At 47.4% G+C, this 27,035-nt stretch overlaps 1 protein-coding gene across 1 annotated transcript; it reads right to left on the bottom strand.

Moving 5' to 3' along the window:
• Positions 1–758: 758 nt before the first annotated feature.
• Positions 759–27,035, bottom strand: CSUI_000040 (uncharacterized protein). The gene is made up of 5 exons (XM_068060275.1): positions 15,798–27,035; positions 13,879–14,740; positions 9,221–13,063; positions 8,248–8,738; positions 759–7,564 (listed from the first exon to the last, which is right to left on the bottom strand). Exons 1-5 carry the CDS (start codon positions 25,032–25,034, stop codon positions 1,301–1,303), a joined length of 20,697 nt encoding a protein of 6,898 aa, XP_067927746.1. The 5' UTR covers positions 25,035–27,035; the 3' UTR covers positions 759–1,300.

Here is a 27,035-nt window from a genome sequence, read left to right as displayed (position 1 = left end):
TTTTACCCGATTACATCGCAGACTGATCGAACTTCGGCATCTTCGTGGATACCCAAGCTGTTGAATACGCATGCAGTTGTCCTCTGGTAGGAAGGTGGAGGACGTTTGTTTCTTTGAGGGAAGTTTTCTGTGCTCTAGCGTATAGAAATTACGGTGATACGAGCATGTTCAACTCAGCGAATTCGTGGTAGAAGAAAGCGACAATACAATCTTCATCTTGTCCTGATGTTTCGTTGTTTCGCCTTGTTTTTCTGTAGGTAGCAATGCGCTTCTCACCTCTCTATCCACACGGCGAAACCCCTTCGCTTTCGAAATAGTATCAAGTGTAAGCAGTGACTGGTGAACGGTTCCCAGCTTTCTAGCCTGTAATCGACTGAATAGATTCTGTCACAGATACCTCAGAAGGTTAAGAATCGGAATGTCCTCTCGAGCTGCTACTAAGCGATGACGCTGCCGTGCCCTTTAGTCTCTATGTATACGAAACAAATATGAGTGTCTCTACATACATATGTAGCAACAACTAGCAAGCTAGCTAGCTACGCGAATACCCAAGTATACTGTCGGACTGCTATAGTTCCCATCGAGTATGCGTATGTACCGCGGCTAAGTAGCGGACTTCACCAGCAATGCACCAGCAGTAGTGTTTTCCTTTATTTCGGCGAATAGCTACGTCACTACTTTTTGCTTGCCTAACCCCCCTCTCACCCAGATAAAGCGACTTTCACACCTGGACACAAAAAATGAGACATTAGAATCGTCTCAACATGAACGAACGGCAGGGTACAACCATGCATGAGACCCGGAGAACAAGAACAAGGTATTGAGGCCCCCCTGTTAGGCGCTTCACGTGGCGACTTCCCGTAGCAAGAGAAAGACAGGATTCCTTTGATGCTGAGTTAGAGAAGAGTCATCGCTCTCCTTCCGACGCGTGAAATAAAGACATTGAAGGAGAGGTCAGCTGTTGAACCTGTAGAAGAGCAAGGTATATCTTAAGCCTCTACAAGACCTCAGTCTTTCTAAAAACACCGATAGATGGAAGAAGAAGCGTCACATGACACAGTGCGGAACACGGCAAGACAGCGTTAATATACAACAGAGCAGGTGCGACCACCCATCAGCTTACTTCCCCATACATCTCCCTCGCTAATAAGAGAAGGGCAAGTTTGAAAGAATCCTATTTTTTTCTTCTTTCTATGTCAAGACGACACGATAGATGAGGACAGGAACAAAGAGATCTTCTTTCCTTTTGGCGGGAGCCCTAATTGTTCTACTATCCACAGCTCCTGACCTTTCTCTTTTGTTATGCCTTTTCTAGATGATCTACCGCTTCTTCTTCTCCTCCTCCTCCTCTCATTCCGTTCTTTTCTTCTTCCTTTTCATCTTCGGTGAAGGACCAAGATAGCTGTGACCAATGGAGTGTAGGTGTACTCGTAAAGAATCGTGTGCCGTAGTCTCCTCCTTCTACCTCATATGGCGCTAGTGCACCTGCATGTGCAACTCCTGTAGTGTTAGGCGATTCTCTCTCAAGTTCATTAGGTGACGTGCCGAATCCTCCTGTACTCCCAGGATTTCGAGAGACGACAGAGGCTCCCTCTCCACCCCCTGAAAGCTGAGGAGAAGCGGGTGGATTCCCAACATAGTAGTAAGGAGATAGAGCTTGATTAGGTCGTGGACCTACCCCTGTACTACTGCGTGTCTGATGCGGATGCTTCTGTGTCTTGTGTCTTGTCGTATGATGAGACACTACGGACGAGAAGCCAGGGGTCGATCCTCCACCACCCGTCGTCTGACTACTACTACTACTACTGCGAGTAGTCCCATTCTCTGCTGAGCTTTCCATCGGTCGATCTGATGAACCTGTGAGAGTGCTCGAGCCGTCTTCACAGGTCGGACATCCCCCCTCTTCTCCTGATCGACTATCATTACCCTGTGATGAATCTTCGCCTTCATCTTCGTGTGTGTTTCTTCCTGGCGTTGCTGTATTTTCGGCTTGTTCACCCGTTGAGGTAAGAGAAGAGGAAGACGGTTGTCTCAGACTTGGTGTACGTGGACTATGAAAACGGCTCTGTGTAGTAGGAGCTTCACCTTCCCCTCGGTCTTCTTCTCCACCCTCCGAAGTCTCTGTTGTATTAGACGGTGGTCCTAAGTTACTTGCATGGGCAGGGGACGCCATCAGTCTCTTCACTGAGAGTGTTTTTACTTCTTCGTCTTCTTCGCCGTCGAACTTTTGAGCGGAACGTGCACGACGATTCGAGCGAAGAGCCATGTTATCAGGACGAGGTGGAGAGGGAGAAGAAGCGGAAGATAACTGAGAAGAAGAAGAAGAAGCTCCATTGTCTGGACGATCTATGGTAATAGGGCGAGATGTCGTATTCTTCTCCGTGTGAGGTGACACGATGATAGATGCAGTAGGAGATCGACGGATAGACGACGACAGCTTGATTTTTTTGCTTGTTCTTTCTTCATCCTCTTGTACATCACCCCCTGCAGGAGACGGCCTTGCCCCCTTTGTCTCTACCGCCGCTGATACTCCACCTTGAGAAAGATCTTTAGAGACATCTCTGTGTTGGGCTCGTCGTTTCACACCACCTGCGCTTTTACATCCCCGAGTACCACGGGTATCTTCTTGGATAGAAGAGGCGTCGCCACTTGACTCAAGCAAGCCGCATGCTTTGGTGTTCTGAGCATGGTCATCCTCTTCTTCTCTAGGAGTTTCCCTTGAGGCATGTTTACATGATGACGTGATTTCTTCACCATCAGAGGGACTGCTTCTTTCGCCTACCTTAGAACGGCTTCCTTGTATAAAGCGCAACTCACGTCCCTCAGAAAGCTCCTTGCAGTCTATGCTACTCGTACTCTCACTGATACTACTACTACTACAGACAACCGTGTCCTTCGTTTGTCTCTCCTCTTCTTGGCATGCTGATCCTTCGCTGCAAGGGACTCTAGATGAGTTCATTCCAGAAAGGCAAGGGACCCTGTCACCTCCTGAGATATCTTGAGCATCTTGCGAGATAACAGTGGTGACGGCAGACGCCGTAGAAGTATGACGATCTTCACACCCGTCTATACTCATTTTCTCCGTCTTTCTCTTCTTTTCAGAGAGAGACTCTCCATCTCTCCTTTCCTTATTCAGGTTACCGCATGCATCTCGCTTCTCGGCAAAATCAGAGAGACCTCTCAAGTCTTCTGTTGGGCTACTGCCTTGAGATACAACACGAGGCTCATGATGAGGTGTAGTATCAGAAGCGACTTGCCTCTCATGATGGTCATGTGTTTCCTGATCTCCCTTAGAAGACATACAAGAATGCTCCAGAGATGATGGCGAAGAAGACGTGGGGGGAGGATGCAGAGAGGACGCTGTCGAAGAAGCACCTGATATAGTAGAGGAAGCCTGCGATACCAAAAGATGACCTCGGCCCCTAGAAGAAAGACTATTCAAATTGATACGAAGACGCGATGTAGAAGGTGGGTGGTTAGCAGCAGCCATACCTCCTCCACCTTCTGCTGGTGTAGCCGTCGTGAGGGGAGCTGTAGATCCACTTGAAGTAGGTAGCCGACTTGAACGCTTTTGTGTAACACGACTTTCATCGACAGAAGGAGGAGGAGAAGAAGACGAGAACGAAGAAGGCGGTATGGATGCCGTTGTAGTACTGTCCCTTCCTAGCAACGCAGAAGGGCCATTTCTCTCACGAGAACTTCCCTCTTGAAAGACAGAAGAAGAAGACGAACGAAGATTTCTCTGTGTGTTTATCGAAGTATCGTTGGACTGAATCTCATCCGATAGTGAGGTAGAAAGATGAGATCGATGGCGTAGAACTCTCTCACACTCTACACCTACTCCTATATTTTCCGACTGTGAGATGACACCACCGTTAGAGGGGATGTTGGTAGGAGAAGGGGAGGGAAGCGGGGGAGAAGACCCGACTGTAGAGGACTCTAAGCTTCTGAAGGTTCTTTTCCTGCGTGGAGAACTTAAGATCTGCGTCGACGACGTGATACAGTGAGGTGGAGTATTATGATGACCTGATGGGAAGACGAGAACTTTCTTTGGAGTCCCCGGGAGACTCCCAGCAGTATAAGAGGAGTGTGGGGTAGATGAAGAGGAAAGAGACGATGACACCGATAACGACAACGAAGAAGAAGAAGCCGCAGAGATCATCGCTCCTATAGCGGGTGCTGTATGAGGGGGGAAGTAAGGCATAGATGGCCATCGGTAGCTCCAGAGATTTTGAAGGAGAAGTGCACGAGGATCTAAATCAGGCTGAAGAAACTTACATATAGTTGGTGCAAAGAAAATAGGAGTCTCTTCTTCTTCCTCTTCTTCACGTTTCTCTTCTTCTCCTTCCTCTCCTCCAGGATATTGAGAGAGGGAAGAACTTTCACAAGACGCTTTGTCTCTTCCGATTTTGGATGAAGACGATGACGAGGCACATGCCTTCGATTTCTTCTTTCCCTTCTTTTTACCTGTATCTTTCGAGATACGTTGAGAATCATCTATTCCTTTTCCCAAAGGATGAGAAACAACATTCCCTTCTTCTACTCTACTATCTCCTCCTGTCTTGTCTTGCCTCTCATGTGAGCCTTGGGGCTGGTCCAACCCTCTTGTTGTTCTCCCTCCCTGTTGATCGCCTTGTTCTCCCCCCTCCCTCGATTGTTGCTGTTCTTCTTCTCTCCCCTCTGAAACATTGCGCCTGCTGACTTCCTCTCCGTTTTCCATACCTTCGGACGCCTCGGGGCGAGAAGAGACGACACCTCTAGTATCATGGAAAAATCCCGACCCTTTCGTGATCTTCTTCTCTTCTCTCGAATGTATCTGACTATGTTTTCTCTCGTGATAACCTTGTCCTCCCCCTCCTCTTCCTCTGGCCTCTATCTCTTCTTCTCCCTTCATCATAGCAGATGATACACCCCCCCTCGTCATTGTCGCAGTAGGCGAACTCTGAGAAGACCTCGGTTTTCCAGCACCGGGATGATCGTCTACATCAACATTTGCTTTCTTTCCTTTTCGCAACAGGGTCGTTACAGAAGGCTTAAGATTAGACGGAAAACGAGAGAGAGGTATATTTGCGAAAGGCGGGATACACGCTGGATGAAGTTGAAGATCAATAGGTATATACCATAGTGTACATCGAGCTGATGCAGCATTCCCCGGGACAACACGTAGGTATCGTGAAAAGACCGTATGAGTTCCCATAGGCGGATAAGCTGAAGAATCCGTTAACATCGGGAGAGACGGTGGTGGTTGCTGTTGCATTCCTCCTGCGCCCGGCTGTGGAAAAGAAAGTGCGGGGGTAGAGGCCGCCATGAATGGACAGGTGTGACTACTTCGAGTATTCCCATCAACTCCTCCTCCTCCTTCTCCGGCCCCCCCCCCATGATGATCCCCTCCGGCACTATTGAGAACTCCAGAGCAAGACAACATCACAGGAGAATGAGATGAGATTAGACTTGGATGTTTTCCGGTGATTCCGCCCCCTTGTTCTCCTCCACCGCCATGTAACAGCATTGCAGTCTGTTGCTTCGATCCTGCTCCTGTGCCACTAGCGAGGAGAGTACAGTGCTGTAACTGTTGTTGAAGATGAACGAGACGAGGGGGGAGAGGAGGCACATACCTCGGAATCACCCATACCCAATGGGGCCGTATAGTCGCTAAGGCAACTGAAGGATCCTGCGGATGTATATCATAGGAGAGTCGATATCGTAGAACATCCACAGAGATCCATTCAACGGCTCCATCTGCAAAATAAAGTAACTTCACTCCTGTTATACGAACAGGATGACCACATCGTGCTCTCCTATGACCTGGCTGATAAGGCCTTCTTCCTTCCAAACAATAACCTCGTTGAAATGAAGAAGAGGGAGTCTGAGATGACACTGAGGCACCACCATGACTACTACTGCTAGGAGTCATCGGAGTGGCCGATGTAGACGACGTTGTTGAGCGAGCCGAACGAGAAGAAGGTGCTGTGTAAGATGACGACGATGAGAAAGAAGCAGAAATCTCTGTATGAGTGTTTTTCTCGACAGATCCCCCCAGCACCGAACTATCCCTGCTGCCAGCAGATAGTGAATTGAAGCCCTGGCTCTCATGACACCTCATCATCATCATAGTCGACGATGAAGTAGCAGTATTTTCTAAAGATCCGGGAAAGCTATCCACATTACTACATTGACATCGCAGCTGGCGTCCTAGTTGCTCAAATCTTCTCTGTTCCTTCTCTCTGTCTTCAGCCTTACACGGTGTCGAACCCCCACGTTGTAACGAAGAAGAAATGTGCTTGGCGTCTGAAAGAGCAAGAGAAGGATGCTTATCTGGAGCTGTCTTAGCAGCAGAGACGTCTTCCGTCTGAGCCCCTATGTCCCTCTCCTTCCTGTTATGAGACTCTTTAGATATGTTAGGATGAAGAGAACTTCCCGGGAGATGGTTACCTCGTCCCCCTGTGTGTGGTGAAATCTCCTCTTGAGAAGACTTCATGAAAGAACGTTCTTCACTCTCTTCTTCATCACTCCAGCTTCCGCATGTACGTGAAGAAGCAGCCGCAGAACAGCACGCTGGGGTCGTGGCGACATTCAAGACAAGGGCATCATGTAACTCATGACGATTCTCCTCCATACATACACACACTACTGCACCTGGCCAGACATCTTGAGATAGAAGAGATACAGAATACCCGTACTTCATTCGATCAAACATCTCACGCTCTTCTAAAAGAATTTGCTCGGCTACGGAATGAACAGAAGAGAAAGAAGACAACGCCTCAGGTTTCGAAAGGATGTCGCCACGTGGAGAGGGGTCATCACCGTGTGACTCTAAGGAACTCTGTGACGGTAACCGTTCTGAGTTGCTTCTCTCTCCCCCTCTCTTTCTTTCCTTCTCTTCATCATTCTCAGCTTCCTTTCCAGGGTCATCACTTTCTTCCTTCTTACAAATACTCTCATCCCTTGCTTCTTTGAATGCCTTTCGATTCTTTTCTCCTTCCTCTTCTTCGGCTCTCGAATCTCTTACACAACCTACAACCCGTGAAGGGTCTTCCTCATCTCCCTCTGGTGAACTTTCTTTATCCTCTTTCTTCTCTCCACCCACGTCGCTCTTCAGTTCCGTGGAATCTCCCGGTAAGGGACGTTCTTCTAGGGAAGTCCTCGTCTCTACCGCTGATGTAATTGAACTCCTCTCACCCCCGCATTCCTCTTCTTTCTTCTCCTTCGTCTCTTGTGAAGTTGAAGAAGTTCTCCATCCTTCACTAGGATCTTGATCTCCATCAAGTCGACTCGTGTTACTCGAGGCTGCAGTCTGGTTAGTGAGAAAACCTTCCTCTTCGTGCGATGCCGCAGCAGCAGCATTAGTACTAGAAGCGGGAGGAATAGAAGAAGATAGAGAAGAGGAAGAAGGAGAAGAAACGGATCTGTCACTAAGATCTCTGATCGAACGAAGAAGAGAACGTGATTCAGAAGAACAACACGAAGAAAAAGGCGTCTTAGGTCGCAGTCTCCAACAGCCTTCTGCTGGCTCCGCAAGAGGTACATTGGGAGGCATGAACAGACGTAGGGACGTACAACCACGCTGCAGTCAAAACAGAAGAAGAAAGAGAAGAGAGAAGAACCTCCTATTATCGCCATAGAACAAGACTTCATGTATGCTTCTTCTCATACAAGGTACCAAGTAAAGTGAAACATTACCAGAGAGAGAAAACAAACCGAAAGCAGAAAGAAGAGCTTCTCCTATGACTTACACATCACAAAAATGTCTCATATACTCTTGCTTCTAGGAGGTATTGTTGCCGATTACGTGACACTTGAGCTTAACACAATTCACACGATACATAAGCACTGAGAGAAACATGAGGTAAGCATACCTGTAGTTCACGATGATCTCGGAACATCACACCGAAGAGAGGTGGCAAGAGGGAAGTGGGGACGACGAGGCATTGAGAATACGAAAGACTAAGCGATGCTGAAGAAGTTTCTATATTCCGCGTACAAAGCAGGCATTAAGAGCGTAAAGATCATAGCTAGACCATTATCATTGTCTTTCCATCAGACATCCCCGCCGGGCAAGAAGTCAGGAAACACGTCCATTCACAGCATTCTCCTTCTATTGGCCTCTGTGTCTATCTATCTAGACATAGCGCTACTAGCCATCATCATGTGATTCATCTCTCTCCCCCTCTCTCTCTTCATGACTAATCTCTAACTAAAATCCCCAGTTTCATCAAAGATGCCGCCTCCCCGTCCTTCTCATCTCACCTTGGTTTTTCCAGGCGCCACACGATAAACAATTTCAACCCACCCTGTCTCTGCATCACTCGGCTGATTGTCCCCTGCGCCCTTCTCACCAGACCCTCCGTCTCCTCTTCCTTCTCCTTCTCCAGAAGCCGTAGCAGTAGCCATCCCGCTATGACTATTATTATGATGGCTGCCTTTACTTGCACAGCTAGCTGTTGAAGGAGGTCTGGTACTGCTATTTCCATGGCTACTCCCCTCTCCATCTTGTTGCTGTGTCTGTAGTCGGTTCTTCTTCGAATTCTGCGGTCCGCTTGAAGATAATCCAACAAGCCCAGGAGGCTTGCCTCTCTTCTTCTCCCCCGAAGGAAAGGGAGGTACGGCAAAATGACTGACAGGAAGACCAAAAGGAGTTCCTTGTGCTAACTCTTCTTCTTGTATAGACACGATAACCCCTTCCCACCACGCGACATGCCCTCCTGGAACGAGACTAGCAGCAAACTGAACTCGAAGACCTGGAAAGAGAAGAAACAAGGAGACATTTTTATGATTATGATGAAGGACATCTCACGGAGAGACCGGACAGGTGAGAGTGTCGCCCCTCACAATTCTTCCGTGATACCTTTCTCCTTTTCCTTACTCCTCGCTCGCCTTCTTGCTGTTTCTCACCTTGTGTTTGAGAAGATCTCACAAAGAGAAAAACAAAAGACCCATACCCAAGAGCTTCCAAATGAACCTCCCACCCCATCCGCTCAAGTGGAAGGAACTACACAAAAAGCCACGGCATTGTGTATGAATATAGAGGGGGGTGTAGGAGTGTGTACGTGTCCGTACGGACGTATGAGTGTGTATGGATATGTGTGAATGTACAAAGATGTATGAATTCGTATGTGTATCTATGTACGAATGTATGAAGATATATGGATGTACGAAGATGTACGGATACGTGTGTATGTACACCGGAAGAGACAACAACCTGTATTTTCTCCATCCTTACCTGGATAAAGTTTTTCAGGGACACTCTGTTTATAATTGAACAATTTTAACATAGCTTCTATATGTAACTGATCTCTACGACTTCTCTTTTCTTGTTCTCCACCTCCTTCCCTTACTCCCGGTTCTCCTCCTTCCTCCTCATGCATGCTTCCACTCCGACTCCCGCCCGCCTTTCTTTGAACTGTCACGACATCATCTGCCTGAGACACTCCTCCTCTACCTTCTCCTGTATCTTCTTCTAGACAGCGAGAAGACGAACGTTCTGCCCCTTTCATCTTTTTCTTCGGAGGAAGACAATTCTCTACATCAACATCTCCTTTATGAGACGACAACGAGATCGTGCTACCTCCTCCTTTTCCTCCTCCGCCAAAGAAGCCACTGGGTGGCTGAAGAGAATAATTCATTGAAGAACGATGATCTACCGTCTCGAACAACATCCCTTGACTGCCTGATAGAAGACCCCCACCACTACTAGGTGCAGCGAGGGGACTTCCAGACAACCTCCTCTCTCCCCCCCCTGCCCAAGAGTCTCCTGGGGGAGCTATGGTATCAAAGAAACCACGGGAAGCTCCGCTAGATGGGTCTTCTCTCACAACGACATGAGAACAAGGCTTCTCATCATCGATCTCATCGAAACCTTCGGAATTCAAACGACGGAAAGCTGAAGCAAAAGGAGAGATAATGGTTTTGATCAATTCATCGTCAAAGACTTCTTCAACTTCAATCATACGATAATACTTTCCTCCTACTCCTACACGTTCTAAGCCCCAGGCAGCCCATTCATCTTCTATAGCATCTAGACCACGACTTTGCTTATGGTGGTGACCTTTCCCCCCTCCTCTACTTTTACTACTTCGCTTCTCATTCTCTTTCGACTTCGAAGTCTTCTTGCCGCTTCCCCCTCCTGTCCCTGCTTTGGCCTGCTGCACTTTCTTCTTCTTATCTGCACAGACGACCGTTTTCTTCTCTTCACTTGCCTTCAGACCGGGCGGAGACCCCCCGTCTCCGTTTTCTACTGCCACGGTCTTGGAGAGTTTTCCTCCTCCTGCATCTTCTTCTTTCACTCGATGGTCACGACCACCATCCATCAGGCCTTCCAATTGTTCTCCTCTTTCTTCGTTTCTCCCTCCGGTTGCCCCATGTCTCTTGAGAACAAGAGATGAAGAAGATGAAAGAGAATTGGAGAAGGCTTCTTGACTCGAAACGGTCAGGGGTTTCTCAAGTGAAGATGCTGAAGATCTCCGTGTTGTCCTGCCAGCAGAGTCACCAACTAAAGATTTCTCTTGTTCTCCGCTGTGATTCCGGAGAGGATGAGATAGCAGACCGTCAGAGGGAAAGAAGGAAGAGGAGGAAGAAGGAGAGAAAGAGGAGGAGAAAGTAAAAGAGAAGCTATTTGCTAAGCACCCGGTACCCTTTCTTACCTCTACACGGAATCTGCGCCTTCTTATAGATCTTAATCGATTCATGCCGCCACATACAAACTGAGGAAAGTCGCGAGAGGTCCCCAGGTGAGAGAAAGCTTCTCTACGTAGAACTTCCCCAGATGAATCTTCCTCTGATAAAAACTTTCTCTTCCGTTGACCGTAGACAGCACACTCTTCTTCTTCTCTTTCTTTTCCTTTTTGTTCTCCTCTCTCTCTTCTACTTTGCTTTTTCGTGACTCTCTCCACTGGCTTCCCTCCCGCACTCGCTTCCTGTTCTCTATCAGCAGAAAAGAAAGGAAAGAAGAGACGCACCCAAGGATGCCATACCCTATCAAACTCGACAGGTTCTATTTCATCTACTACATGAGATCCCTCCTTCTCATCTGAAAGACGTTCAAGCCGTTCTCCCTTCATTCTTTTTGTTTCTTCCTCATGATGTTCTTCTTTCTCTTTTCTCCTGTCTTCTTCGCATTCTCCACTTCTTCCATATCGATCTCGGTCCCTCGAAGTCTCACGGAGATTGACAGTAGACCCCTGCCCCCTCTGCTCTTCTGAAAGAGAAGAAAAGACACCACCAGAGAGGCTGGCGCGATGTATAGTCTGATCATCTTCTGGAGACATCAAGGCTGCTGTCTGATGACGATGGACAAGGGACCGAAGATAGCGAAGGACTTTCGTCAACTGCTGATTTTGTAAGCGTTCAAGAACTTCGAGTATATCATGGTCTGACGGTATATAAGAGATTTCAGTCGAGCCCGAAGAAGAAGACGAAGAAGATAGAACGACAGCTAAAAGATCTTGGCATTGCTGTCTTGTTTTTCGCCTGCGGGGATCATCATACTCGTGTCCTTCATCTTCAAGCATTTGGCAGAACCGACCATTCCTGTCATCCTCGAGACTTGTTCCTCTTTCTCTTATCCTTTCATCTGGTACAATGCCAAATTCACCTTCTGTAAGATTATATCCATACATAGGAGAGACTTTCAGAGTCTCTCCTCCTTCTCCACTCATAAAGTTCGATGTGGAAGAAGAATCTTCTCTTAGCCATGCTGTCTGTCCCTGCTGTCTCAGTCTCCATCTCCCTCTTTCACTTACCCCCCCTCTCTTCCCTTCATCACGTTCTCCTCTTCCACCATCCTTCTCTTCACTCATAGTCGTCATCATTAAGCTAGCTTGGCCTCCAGGATAAGAAGAAAGAAGAAGACTTGTTCTGCCTTCGAGACCTTCTCTCCTAGGATAGCTACTATTACTACTACTACTATGCATGCCATTCCCAACAATAGTCATGAGACTCTTTGACCCTGAGGGAAATCCAGTTGCCGGGGTCGAGAAAAGGTCACCTCCGCATCCCCGTAGGGAAAGAGAAAATGATGACAAAGACCCCCCTGAGGAGGAGGAGGAGAAGGATGTAGAGGTGGTCGAGTTGATAAGAGTCCCGGGAATGGCGTTATTTGAACTAGAGTTGTTCTGATTCGAAGGAAGGAGAAGAACTTTCAAGCGGAGAGGTTGTCGGCCTCCTATCGTTTGACGTGATGTCGTGGCAGTTGTAGCAGGAGAGGTGAGAGGATGACTAGCAGGTACCAACTGTCTATTGTCATCGATACGAGGACTGGGGAGTCCACTAGGAGAGTTCGAGACAAGAAGGGAATGGGGAGCAGAAGAGCCCACAAGAACAACTCCAGAAGAAGGTGATGATGATGATGATGCCGCAGACAATCCCTGATGATGAGCATATGACGAGAGTCCCCCTCCGACTTCCCCCCCTGGAGATACAGTCGAGATTCCAAAGCTAGACCCATGCTGTTGTCGTTCGGATGAGAGGACAACGTCCAGCTGCTGCTCCTGCTGTATGGGGTCTCTTTCTTTACGTTGATCTCTTTCATCAAGACTTGCTCCTTCTCTCTCTCTTTCTTCTTCTGTCGTAGGAACCAATGCAGAAGACGGGAAAGAAGATGACGACGAGCTAGGACGTACAGGTGTAGCTGGAGTTGTACTTTTATCAAGTAAGAGAAGATTTGATTCATCTATCTGCAAAAGACTGTTATGACTCTTACCCGGAGATCCTGTCCTAGCAGACAAAAGAACCGAAGAGGTACTTTGGTCAAACTTCCTATCTGGGGAAGATAGAGACGAGACATGATAAGTAGAAGAAGCGTTAGGCAAGATAGAAGAAGAAGCTCCTTGAGCAAGACCGGAGACATGAGACCCTCCTCGCCCAGGGGTTGATGACGGGAAAACAGTCGACCCGAACGAAGAAGAAGGAAGATTGAGAGCTGTTAAGAGTTGAAATGGAAGATAAGAAGAAGGAGATAAAGGAGGAGGAAGAGGTAAACCTCGATGCTTGGCTATGACCCGCTTGGCATGCTCTAAGAAAGGTGAAGAGATCCGATAGAGAGGTGACCGAAGGCTCATCATCACAGCTGAAAGAGAGAAGGGGGAGAGAGAGAACCAATCAGAGAAAGAGAACGGGACTTTATATAGACACATTTCTCAAGATGTGTATACACATCGTATATCTTCATATATGCAGATACTGAAGATTCTCCCGTTGTCAGCGCCACTATACGAAGATCACCACGTGAGACACACAAACACGGAGAGAGACTGCCTCCGTTGAGATATACAGAGATAAGTCTCCAAGTCTATTAAGAGGGAGAGAGAGAAAGCACACGACCACACATCGAAGTAGCGAAGGACTATATGAAATAGAAAGAGAGCAAGAGAATCATGACAACCAAGAGAAACGAACGAACCAAACATGACAGAAGATGATTGATAAAGACTGAGAGAGGTACACTAGCTGCAATCGAAGTCGAAGAACAACATCCAGGCATCTGCAGTTTGGACGTCAAGCTGGCAAAGAAGAAGAAGAAGCAGTTGAGGACGTTGCTTATGGATCTAGACACCGACGACACATCAACCCGATGTTTCCGGATGCTTCGCCGCTAATAACCTGCTAGGCAGAGGGGATGAAGACGAACGACAAGACGACCGACGAAAGATCTGTCCGTCCACCCAATCCCGGTGATCAAGGTAGTCCCTAGTGAAACGTCGTGTAGGGGCGGGTCACATCCCCAACACATTACAGAGAGGGAGGGGATATTCCAACGTAAGAGAGAAATGAAGAAGATAGAGAGACAGATAGCACACACAGAACCACAAAGACATACGGAATAGACAGCTCGACATCGAGAAATGACGTAAGAGACAGAGAGAGAGATCCGTTGTGTCTTACCGAGCTTATAATCGATTTGTTGTTGGAGTGTATGTACATAAGGGTTTCTCTTCAGTTTGAAATGTCGGACATGACTCTTGAAGGTTTCAGCTACATCGGGAGCAAATTCTCTTAGAACTCTCCATTCACAATTCGCGATCCTTAGGAGTAATAATGGATGCAAGAGGACATCTTCTTCACTTTCCTCTTTCTTCTTCCCTTGCTCTTTTTTCTTCGTCTTCGTGTTTCCTGTCTTGTTCTGCGAGTCTTTCTTACCAGGAGAACCTTCGTCTTCTCCCTCCCCCTGCTCCTCTTTGCATTCTTCTTTTTCTTCTTGGATCTCTCTCACGCGTTTACCCGTGCCCTTCGGACTCTCTTTCTCTTCGATCTTTGTCAGCGCGTCTTCACTATCCTTGACACCTCTCGGCGAAGGAGAAAAAGAGATCTCCATTCCTCTTCTTTCTGCTTTGCCGTTTCCCCCCCCCTCTCCTTCTCCCTTATGATCACCACTCTCATCGCTAGGAGAATTGGCACCTGTCAAAGGTGAGGGCAATTGAAGAGGAGGAGAAGATGCTTCTGCTGGACTCGTCGACGGACTGCATGTCGGCGTTTTCATATGGGGAGAGAGATCTGCATGCTGTTGTATGGACGTCTTTCCCTTCTCATTCTCAGGGGTATGTTGTTGTCGATCATCTTCTTCTTTTCTTAATGAGGCTGAAGAGGAAGGATCAAAGGTGGGCGCCCCCTCATGATCCTCTTGCCGGGATGAGAGATTTTTATCCGCATGACCAGGCTTTCGACAATGGTCCATCTCTTTCATGTCTCGGAAGTATCGAGAAAGAAAGTATTCTAGCTCAGCCCGGCGTCCAAGAGAAAACCAGACCTTGAGAAACATAACACATACAAAGCATTTCATCATTACCTGTGGTCGTACAGAAGGATATACATAGATAGATGTATACCGTGGATGGATCTACAGATACCTCTATACCTATGGAACCTTCTTCTGTCTGTATGAGTGGGGACTGAAGAAGTAGCGTTTTCTGGAGTGAAAGCAGTCTCTTGCTTCTCATATATAGATATGGATACATGTATATATGGATATTTTCATCATGCCATCATTGTGGCAGCGACAGAAAGAAAGATGGAGACGTAGAGAACTTTCTTCAAACGGAAATGTATGGAGTAAGAGACGTATCAAACGATGAAAAGACCTGATTTCCTGGTGGCCATGAAGACAAAACAGCACCCATTCAGATAGATATACAGGCACACAAGATGCCAGATATATACATGGAGAGATATACAACATACATGTATGTGTAGATAGATAGATAGATGGATGTAGGGGATACACCGGGAGAAGCTTGGGGTTTGCTGCCCCGAACAGACAGCATGAGAAACTTGGGAGTCAAAGAGAAAGAAGACTAGCAACGCCTCCCTCCCTTCATCACTGCTACTGTGTAAATCGAACTACCTCAGATGTCCTGATACTACGACGGAGATGCGCCCCGGGAGTAAACACGGCAGAGGGGGCTAATGAGATAGAGAGTTTCATTTCAACGAAACATTCCTGTAGAAGTGTGTGTTCAGACAAGTACCTAGATACATACATATGGGGACACAGAGAGAAGGACCAGCAGAAAGAACACGCAGGTAGTCTTTTTGTTGCTGTCTGTAGATATCTACGCCTCTACAAACAGATGATGATGAGATACACGATCTACAGACATATATGTACATATATAAGTCTGTCATACATAGACATCCACAGACATACACATACATACAGTTACATGAAATCCATGTATCCAAATTTATACACTCATCGATCCAGTCTGGGGCGCTGCCCCATCTGAACAGAAGAATAGAAGAAGAGACAGATGTACAAAAGTACAGATGTCTTGACACCGAAATGACAATTGAGATGTGAGTGATACCTGCATGCCCCATGAGGGAGGTCCACTCCTTGGATCTTTGAGCTTTTTATATCCTTTGTTGCCAGAGAGTTTTTCCAATCCGAACGTTTCTTTCATAAGATTTGAAGGCACAAGAATCTCCGGATAGACATCATTTCTTCTTTCTTCACCCCTCTTGCCCTCCTGGTCCATAGAGCGACTACTCGTGGTGAGAGGACTATGGTGAGTCTCATCAGCTTTGTCCATCACCTTCTTCCCTTTCACGACTTTACTTCCTCCCCCTATGCCTCCTCCTGCTCCTCGTGTTGGCCCAAGTTTTCCTTGTCTTTCTTCATCTAGAGAATTCCCGGTTTCTCCTTTCCCCCCTGTGGCTCTTGTTGTCATTCCTTCATATCCTGGAGCGACGAAGACTTCTTTCTCTTTATTCACCGCTCCTCCAGATTTTCCGATGCCTCCCCCGGTGGAGACCTTTCCTGAAGATTTCGAAGGATGCTGAACTATCGAAGATGTCGACGATGAAGGAAGAGAAGAAGAGGTGAGATGAAGATGTGTATGAGTTGCAGGAGGGGCATCGACAATACGAGCAACTTTCTCTTTCTCTGTTAGATGAGGAGGCGGGTATAAAGACCGATCCATACGTTGGACCCAGAGATGCCTGCATAGAGTCAACTGATGAAGTTGCTGTTGTAAAGCTAATTCTTGTTGAGGTACCACAGGTAAAAGAAGAATATCGGGGCTACCACGAACAATAGAAAGACTTAGCTCTTCGATTTCTCGGGTAGCAATAACAACAGCTGTAGCTACAGCTGAAGCTGCTTGAATGGTTGACGGATCTGATCCATCACTCTTTTGACGTGTCTTTGAGCCACCCCCTGGGAGAGAGTCCTGATGAAGAACAGGAAGAGGTTGTTTTGTCTGCTGATCTTTGCTTGAACTTGAACTCGAGGGAAGATGGCTCGGATAGTTCATCGCCGAAGGTGATGACGATGGAGATGGAATCAATGAATGGAGAGAATCTCCTCGAGCATGGTGAGATGGATCGATAATATGCATGTTGTCTATAGGACTTGTTGCGTGACTAGAAGGATGATGAGTATAGGGAACACCCTTAGAGCCGCTACTGGTATGATGAGAATGGGGCGATAACTGCTGTTGTCTATGATGAAGAAGTCCATCTTCTCCCCCCGCACAAGAGCTCCTGACTCCTGCTAAACCTTTCCTTCCTCCTCCCGCGCCAGTAGGACCACTGCATGATGAAGTTGTCGAAAGGGATGAAGACAAGGACGAAGATGTTAGGGGATGAGAAGAAGACGATGAAACGTTCAGTTCCATCCCTTCTCCTCTTCTCCCACCTGGAGAACAGAGTTTGATAGATTGAAGTACACCTTGATTACTGAAGGTATACTTGGTGATCATCCCCCCCCCAACTCCTCCTCCTGGTCCCATACCTATCCCCCCTCCTAGAGCTCCTCCAGATCGCATGGCATTCTTCTTCTGGAGAAGATGTGACGGAAGGGTCAGATGATTCATGGCGTTGCCAAGAAGCACCCGAGAGGATAACAGAGATGTATAGAAGCAATCAGTGTAATAGTAGGACTCGAGAAAACACGCTTCGGAAAACTTACTTCCTGCACTCCCCATCTGAGAAGAAGGGTCGCTTCCTCCTCCTCCTCCTGTTCCACCAGCACTCATAGATGAAGAACCACTGGACACGTGTCTAGTATTACTACTATGGCTAGCTCCTTGGCTTGCACCCCGAGTTGTCATAACTTCTTTCCACATAGAAAGCGCACTTAGATGAGAGGATCTCTTAGCAGGAGGAGGCGAAAGCCATGGAGGTAAAGGTATATGAAGATCTGAATGTCTTCCACTAAAGCCTCTTAAAAGTTCCCGAAGAAAACGACACTCGCGTCTTCGCAGTAAAATGTCCACCTTCGTATCGCTTACAGATCTCTTCCCATGATGACCGCCCTTTACACTAAGACAGCTGGGCTCCTCTCTTATACTCCGATATCTTGAACGAGAAGAAGGAGAAGAAAACAGGAACGGAGATAGAGAACCAGCGCAAGAATCCGCGTAGAGAGGAGAGAAAAAGAAAGATGAGTTCGGGACAAGGGTCGTCGTCGTCGTCATATTCTCGTCACCCTTGCTCCTATCAAAAGGAGTTGATGGAATATGTCGGCATGTGGTAGTATGAAGACGGCGCTTTTCTTCTTCTTTCCCCTGTTGATCCCCTCCGGGCTGTTGTTCTCCTGAGAGGACACAGTACTGTGAAGCGGGTTCTGGAGTAGAGGTGGATGAAGTTCTAAAACATTCTTCTACCCCTTGATGTTCTCCTCTTTCTCCTTCTTCTTGTTCTCCTTCTCCTCCTCCTCTTTGTGTCTTTTCTCGATTGATAACGGCTTGGACCTCACCAGGTGGATCCAGTGCTGAGTGCTTATCAGAGGCCGTCTTGTCTATCTTCTCGACTTCTCCGTTTCCTGGCATCTCTACAGCTTCGTCTAGCACACAAGGAGGACCCATATTCTTCCTCTCCCTCTCACTAACCAGAGACGGCCTATCACTCCTCTCGCCAGGATGAACGACTCTATTCCCCTCACTCATGCAACTACCACTACCCTTATCGTGTATCATCTTCTCCTTCTCAGAGGTAAGGACGGTTGCAAGACCTTCGGTGGCATGCACTCGCTTTACACTTGGAGACGGAGCAGGAGAAGATGGCGATGTGAGAGGCGGAGCTGAGACTTCTGCTGGAATCTCCGTTCTACCTTCAACTCTTTCAGATGGTCTTTCTTCTTTCCTCTCTAAAGTACGTGCAAAGTCAAGTAACTGGAGAAGACGTGGATCTACTGAGCCTTTCTCACCTTTCTGTGCTTGTTTTACAGCCTCTTCAAGCTGCGAGGTGATGAAGGAGAAGTGTAAGAAGCCGCTCGTCCGTGTACTATCAAAGGTAGTAGATGGTAAGAGAGGAGAAGAAGAAGCAGTTGGGAGGATATCATATGAAGAAGAGACAGGAGTAGGAAGGGAAGAAGAAGAGAAAGAAGAAGATGCGACGGAAGATGAACTCGACGTAGTAGAAGATGAAAGAGAAGCGTTAGAGATTCTCTTGTTAACAGCAGAAGAGGGTGGCCCTTCAGGAGCATCGTTTTCCTTTCCTACCAATGTACTCTTACTTCCACCAAGACTTCCAGGAAATCCTTCTTCCCTTTCTTTTGACTTCTCAGGGACACCCTCGTTCTTCCTTATCTTCGACATCTCAGCAACAACATTATCATCACTATACTCTTTCTCTTGTCGACCTCCTCCTTCCTCTCGTCTCATCTCTCCTTCGTTCATCTCACGACCCGTCGCTCTTCCCCCCCCCTCCCCTCTGTCGCGTATACTTCCAGATCGAATCGGTGGCGGCGGTGGCGGCTCCTCACTCTCTAGCAGGAGTCGAGCAAAACGACGTTTGAGTATCCTGAGCTTAGACGTTCTCTTCTTCTTCCTCTTTAGCTTCTTCTTCTCCTCCTCCCCCTCTTGATTATTCTGACTCTTCATCATGTTCTTATCATCATCTCCTTTCGACGGGTCTTCACATGATCCACTCCTTTCTTCGCTCTTCTCTCTTCCTTCTTCTCCATTTTTTCGCCTTGACGTACTAGATTTCATGCTGTCTCTCTGGTCTACAGAGGTCACGCCGGATACTAAGGTTACTGCCTTCTTGTTTTGAAGACTTCCAAGAGAAGGAGAGGTCTCCTGACACAAAGAAGAAGAAGAAGGGCTAGAGAGAAGTCCTCGACTGTCATGTTGATCAAATTCTTCTTCTTGTTCTTCCAGGATTCGTTCTTCAACGATAACAAAGGGTGCTGCACAAGGATCTCCCGCACCTCCAAGCATAACCAATGGTAGGGGAGTTTCTTCTTCTGCTTCTTGTCTACCTTTTCTTCTTCGCCTATGAGAAGTTCTTTTATGAGATTGAAGTCGCTGTGTATCGCGGATAGGAAAAGAACTTGAATGTTTCTGCTGCCGAAGACTCCCTCTAAAAGGCCCCTCACCATACACACTCCCTTTCTCTGCTTTCCATCTCGAAAGATCTTCCCTCTCTTCTTCAAGGTCTCTTTCAGAGCCTCTACTTCTCCTCCCCATTCGACTAGCAAGCTTGGTCGTCTTGTGATCTAAGAGAAGCACAACAGCTTCCACGGGAGGTGACGACATCATCATGGGCGGTCTCCTTCTTTCTTGTCTTCTCCTCAGAGCCTCTCTATTCTTCTTGAGATAAAGAAGGTCTTTTCCTTTGCTAACAGACCCTCCTGATGAGTCTTCTTTGTGAGTCTCACCGGCCCCATAAGGATCCTTCATATCATCAGAAAGAACATCTCTTGTAGTCAAACTGGAGGAGATAAGAGAGTTGCTACGTCCCACACATGCCATATGAACGTCGACTTCCAGGGTCTTGCTTGAGCCCATGAGATTCTCCCAGTCTTCTTCTGTCTCAGGTAGAGGAGGATTTCTTAATTCATTCACAGTCGCTAGCATAGCTTGGTCCCAATCGATTTCATAGACACCATCATCTCCTTCCCTCTCTTGGGGTGCTTGACTCCCCCTCATTTTTCTCTCCTCTAAGAGGGAATTGTATCCTCCTTTATAGTGACAAAGCTCATCGTACAATCTGATGAGACCTTCTCTTTCTTTCTTTCTCTCGGCAACCACAACAGGCAACTGAGAAGAAGAAGCAGAGGCAGTCTCTCTGTTGAAAAGATCTTCTGAGTGACTGTGAAGCTGGGTCTTATCTTCTTCTGCCTTCTCGGTTGTCTCTTTGTGGGGGCTCTTTGAAAGATCGCCGTCCTCTTCTACTCTCTTCTTGTTCTCCTTCTCATTGTCACCATGTGTAGGGGAAGGAGGCGAAGATAGTGACGGAGTAGCAGATAAAAGAAGAGGACGAGGAGAAGAAAGGTCTACCGGCTTTGTTTGGTGGTGGTTATGACTCGGGGAGGAGAGAGAGGAAAACATCTCTCTCCTTTCTTCATCTTGTTCTTGCTGACAGCTTGACTGGATCGGTTCTTCATTCAGCGAAACTACGGAGAAGACTTCACCAGCGAACTTTAAAGGGGTCGAGGTGTGTAATATGATCGATGAAGAGAGAGAAGAAAGATGCTCACAGCCGGAACTACCAGGCTGTGTTAAACACTCGTCTTTCTTATCAAGGATACATGCCATATGATCTCCACATTCTCTTTCCTTTCCTTTTTCTTCTTTTTCTTCAACAGTTACAGACTGGTGACTCCCCCTCTCTCGAGTTGAATGAATGGCAAGAGAAGAGCCACTTTTTCTCTCATCCCCACAAATGGTGGCATCACCTTTCTCCTTCGTCGGTTCGAGAGCTGTTTCTGTATCGTCCCTGGTCTTCACTTGTTGTTCTATAGGATTCTTGTCACCTGGAGAATGAGGTCTTTCATACTGCTGGAGAGTGACGAATCCTTTCTCCTGATCAATCACAGCTTCGACTTGGTCTGTGGTGAGAGATAATGCCTTATCTATTCCTTTCTCATGGAGAGATGAAGATGAACTCTTACCCACTATCCTGTCCCCGCTTCCTTCTTCTCTCTCACTTTTCCCCCTGGATGGCGCAGAGTCTCTTAATGATCTGCGATCTACCTCATCACAATAATGCCCTTCTTCTCCCTTTCCTTCATTTCGAAAAGAAAGCGAGTTCGCCTCCTTGCAGTGGCCCTCATCCTTCTTGTCTTCTTTGTCTCCTCTTCTGTCATTAAGCTTTCCTTCCTCTTGTATCTTCGTCTCCCAAGGAGACACGGAGACAAGAGTGGCTTGAGAGGAGACAAAAGCTTGCCTCTCCGTACCACTCAGAATACAAGCATTACTCCTCATGCTATCAGAAGAATCTACACGTCTCATGGTAACAGAGAGAGAATAGTCTTCTATCTCATCAGGATCACTCTCTCTTCTTTCCTTGTCATCTATTTTTCTTGTCGATACGAAGTGCCGGTCCTCCTGATCTCCTGTCTTCACAGACACATCAACAACACTTCTAGATGGAGAGAAGATGAACCTTGTCGAACAAGAGGAAGAAAAAGAAGACGACCCTGCGAAATCTGTATCTTTAGAAGAAGGAGAGAGCAGCAAGGAAGTATGTGAAGCAGAAGATAGAGAATGATCACCTGGACTTGTTGCTATAGACCGACGCTTGAACGGGTCAGTTGAAGATGATAAAAGAGAAGCCATAGACGTGGGACTTCCCACAGCAGTTCTATGGCTTGAAAGACGTAAATCTACACCTACTTCCTCCGTTGCTATTCCAGGTGTCTTACGAAGACTTCTTGTTTGGATACCATTCTCTACACTTGTAGGGAAAGGCTGTGATTCCGGATATGAACAGAATGAAACTAGAGTCGGACGAACATCGGCAGATGTTTCACAAGCCATGATGTTACTCTGTGTTCCTATCGACGCTGTTTCATAAGAAGTAGAAGGGGGAGTCCATATGATCTGTGGATTTCTCTTCTCATTACCCCTATTATATGTTTCTCCGTCTGATTCTTTCTTATCGTCGAAACCTCTCTCTTCATCGTTGTGTAGATGTGACGGTTGACGTGAAGATTGAGAGAGAGAAACTTGAACTAGGCCTGCCTTTTGCTCTTTTTTTTCTTCTTCTCCTCCTCCTTCTTCTGTTGGAAGAGCCCCGTCTGCGACACCAAGTGATGTACAACTCTTCTCTTCAACTAGAGCAGATGCCTTCCTCATACTTGGCTGAAGGAGAAGAACAAGAGGATCCTGAGTCTTGTCCTCATCGTTCCTGTACACAGATGAAACTCTCCGATCCTCTATTTGACTTACCTTCTGTGAACACCGGCTTCTGTCTAGGGCGACAACATCTGACGTGGAGATAGACCCACTGTGAACTGATTCTCCTGCAGATCGAGGAGACGATGTCACGTCACCCTCATGACCATGCTGGAGAGATGAAGGAAAAAAGGAAGAAGACGAACAACTACGAGAAGGACTGACAAAGGTCAATTTCTCAGGGGAAGATTCTGATGAAACCGAAGGAGAAGAGGATACACATGGAGAAACTGCGTGAGGTCGTATAGATCTCGTTTCTGTGTGAAGAGTGGTTGCAGGGACGGATGTCATACAAGGTGACGACCACGCCATATTCGAGAAGACCCTCTTGCCTCTCTCTCCTCTCTCTTCGGCACCTGTACATTCTTCATGACTTGAGACTACTGACGAAGAGGCGTCGCATGTGAATCGCGATGAAGAAGGAGGAGACACGGGAGACGGCGAGAAAGAAGAAGAAGATGCAGATGGAAGAGAAGAAAGAAGCTCTTTTCCTGACACGTGACTTGTCATATCCGAGCTAACGGAAAACGGGTGACTTTGTTTGCCTTCAGTCTGTATGACAGCGGTAGCTGAAGACAGCAGAGTAGATACATCTGTAGAATGTCTCTCTCCTCCTCTTCCTGGAGAGAAAGAGATGAAGGATGGAGAAGTAGACATTGCACGCGAGGTCTCAGATGTGAGAAGACAAGATGACGGTGTAGGATAGAAGGAAGGGAAAATCATAGGATCCGCACGAGCCTCAGTATTAGTGCTTCCAAGTGAGGAAGGCAAAACTGTATGGTGAGGTTCAGACGAAGAAGAAACTAGCTGACTCGGGGCAGCGAGAGGAGAACTCCCCTCACTCTCTACTCTAAAAGAGATAGGCTTTGCAGCCACATCGTCGACACATGAAGAAGAGAAAGGAGACGGGCGAGCTACATTTGACACGGTCCCTTTTATTTGAGAAGAAAGACTATCAGATGGAAAGACAGCTGACATCTGACTAGAGGAAGAACAAGCCGAGGAAGAAGAAGAGCAAGGTACGGAAGACAGGCAAGTAAGAAAGTGACTGGGAGTTCCTGGAGACCGACATACTGATGAAGAACAAGAAGGATGTGGTGATTCCGATGAAGAAGGAGAAGGACGTGGGGATCCGGAGGAAGAAGAAAAGGGTGGTCTTATTAAGCCGGTATGTGTGTGTGTACATGATTCTGAGTATGTGGATGAAGACAAAGCAGGGAGAGAAGAAGAAATAGTAGCAAGAGTCGTAGTCGATGAAGAGCCTGACACATGAGACTTTGATCCAGTGGGATGAAAGCTCCCCCCTTCTAGATGATCCTTCCAAGGAATCAGATGAGCCGCATCCCCCGTCCTACACGTCTTTGTACTGTGACTACGGCTCGTCCGAGCAGAATCCAACTGCAGCGAGGAGACAGATACAGAAGAAGAGCTCGGAGACGAAACTACATCCTCCGCACGAGAAGAAGAAGAAGACGAGAGACAACGACGAGATAGATAATCTCGAGACAGCTGACAGGATGAAAGATAAGATAGAGGATCACTGTTAAAAGACGTTCCTGAAGAACCAGGAAGGTGAGACGTTGCTTCTACAGGAGATGATGAAGCTGGTGAGGAGCTGAAAGAAGCACAAGGAGAAGAGAAGGAGAAGGGCGTCCCTTCTTGACTTCCTGGAGACATTAATACACCAACAGTTGAAGAATGATGAGGCAGAGAAGTTGAAGATCTTGAAGAAGACGAAGAACTACATGACGACCAGGCAAGCTTTTTCCTGTGTATATGATCACCTGGATGATCAGCGAGTGAAGAAGAGAAAATGGACCTTGCTTCTCCTGTCTCCTTCTCACTCTCCAGTCCTCTTGGCACTGTCTCTTTTTTCTCACATAAAGAAGAAGAACAAAGAACACTTGGGTCAAAAGAAGGTGAAGACGACCGCAGTGATTTACAAAGAGAAAAGTTGTGAGAGATAGCTGATGTAGGAGTAGGCAGGAAGAGATCCTCTCCGAATGAACTCGACCCCTCTACAGGAGTCTCTTGATGACGTCTTTGTTCTTCCTCGCCATGCAGAGGTTCATGAGGAATGTTCTGAGAAAGGGGGTCGATCTGTTTGTCTTTCTGAGAGGAAAGTGTGAAATACTTTTCTTTCTGTTGATGAGAATGAGAAGTTTGTACTGGTGATTGAAAACATAAATATCCTGCTTGACACTCTTCTCCTTTCCTTTCTTCCTCTCCCCCTCCTCTTTCTTTGAGGCAGGAGAAACGTCTTTCGGCACTATTCAGACCTTGCATCAGCACTCTTCTCAGCTCATGTTCATGACCTCCTCGTTCTTCTTCTTCCTGCTCTGGCTGATGCTGCTCCTGTTCTCCTCCTTGCTTCACTTCGTGTCCATTCGTCGTCTTCTCCTGGGGACATCCTTCCATAGCTGCGCCGCCGTTCTTCTTATTTCTTCTTCTTTCTCTCACACAGGACGGCGCTTCTCAGCTACTCCAGCATAGCATGATCTCCGCTAGCTATATATAGCTCGATGACATCAACAAGGCTCAACTCCTTTCACTCTTTCTACGTGGAGACTACAGCAAGAAGAGACCCATTCAAGGACCTTCGATCTTCAAGGTATGCTCCTTCTGCCAAAAGACTTTACGCGACAGCCCACTGCCTCTTGGATTTTCGTATGAGCTAAGGTAGGAGAGTACGTCACATACATATACACATATGTATATACATATAGGTCGACCTATGTTGTTGCAGGCGTCGTTTCGAGGGTATGATGTATGTATGCGCCGAAGGGACAACGTGTTGTGAGTCCTGGTGAAGAATAACGGCCATGCCCGCCGCACACAAGGATCAAGCGGTATAGCAGAATAAAGGAGAGTGTAAAGAAAGCCTCGTCCTTGAAGGAGGGGTTGAGTTGGACAATTTGAGAGGGAGAAGACAGCAGAAATCAACAGCCGTTTGCCCGTGCCAGTTGATCTTACTAGCGGTTGCCGTAGCAACCCTTGCATATACAAGTGCGCCTGTCTGCTTCTCATCCGCACTTCTCACCAAGGTATGTATTGATGGCGTCGCGCCTCTGATTCGGCTCAGATCTCAACTCTGCTTTCGAGCAAGACTTCAGAAGAAAAAGAACAAGCAATTCTCTCACCGTCGAGGAGCAGGAGAGAATCCTACTTCTTCAGGAGAGTTGATGACGATGAAACGAAGGCGCGAGGAACTGAAAGAACTTCTACAGAAAACTAACTGTACAGGAAGGTAATGTCTTCCGAATGTCACTCGAAAAAATCCTTCTAGTGAATTGAAAAAAAGTCGGAGAGAAAAGAACATACCATTCTCTTCGCCAGTGGAACTTACTGCCGGGGTGTAGAGAACCTAAGAAGAAAGAGAAATCACTCAGGGGGGGAACGGGAAAGACAGCGCACCACCAAGCCCTAGCAAAGACCAGGTAGACGGGAAGAAATGATACCTTCATGGGGGAGTTTGCAGGTATACAAGACGAAAGAGAGGGCAAGTGTAGGTAAGGAAACGCAGTGAGACTCCTCTCGCATACCAAAAGATTCTACGAAGGGCCTATCGACAGGCTATGACGTAGAAAACGCGAAAAGGAACATGATGAAAGACGGGCAAAGATCTCCTTCCCAAAGCGGACTATGGCAAAGACTGCCAGAAAGATCGGAGAAATTCGCATGGGCAGGGGGAGTTGAAAAGGCGGTAGGTGTCGGAACCGACCCTAGTAGCGCCCCGAACACCTCCTCGACACCTCGAAGAGAGAAGAGTTTGTTGAACCATGCAATGGAACATGCCCAGAGAAGAGGAGAAATCAGTTCGTCAAGAGACTAATGTGATAGTCTAACTCGCTACGGTTCTTGAATGGTAACCAGCATCTCACGTGACAAAACGTGTCGGTCTGTCACAGCCCGCCTGGCAGACCAGCGACAGGACAGGCTTCAACGTGCGAACAAGAGCCTGTCTAGGCTTTGATGGGGAGCCGCGAAGTTCACCCTAACCCCTCTTCTTCTGAATCCACGAGGGTTCAGTGGCGGTAACTGAGGCCATCCACAATGCTGGCTACCGCGGGTGCTCTCAACGAACGAGCTTCTGCTGACTAGAGGCGGGATTCGGAGCACAACGAGAGGGGCATGGATACCACCTTAGGACGCCTGTGGCACAATCCTAGTTCAGGAAATCAAGGAGACGGAACCAACATCCGGGCGGGCCGTCGTTGACTTCACTGGTGCTGAAGCTGGTGAGGCATGGAGGAGTGTCTCAACGAGCCATCGAGGTAACGTCCGTCATGACAAGAGAAACTCCCCCCGTGAACGTACACTTCATTCCACGCGACTTGGTCCACGACATCATGCGAGGCTTCCAGATGCCAACAAAAACTAGCAAGGTTTCGGATCATAGTTCACAGGCCAGTGCGGAGG

This window comes from Cystoisospora suis (genome assembly GCF_002600585.1).
Source record: "Cystoisospora suis strain Wien I chromosome Unknown contig_21, whole genome shotgun sequence".
Lineage (NCBI taxonomy): Eukaryota > Apicomplexa > Conoidasida > Eucoccidiorida > Sarcocystidae > Cystoisospora > Cystoisospora suis.
The sequence above is the reverse complement of the archived record's forward strand: the minus strand, read 5'-3'. Positions and strand labels throughout refer to the sequence as shown.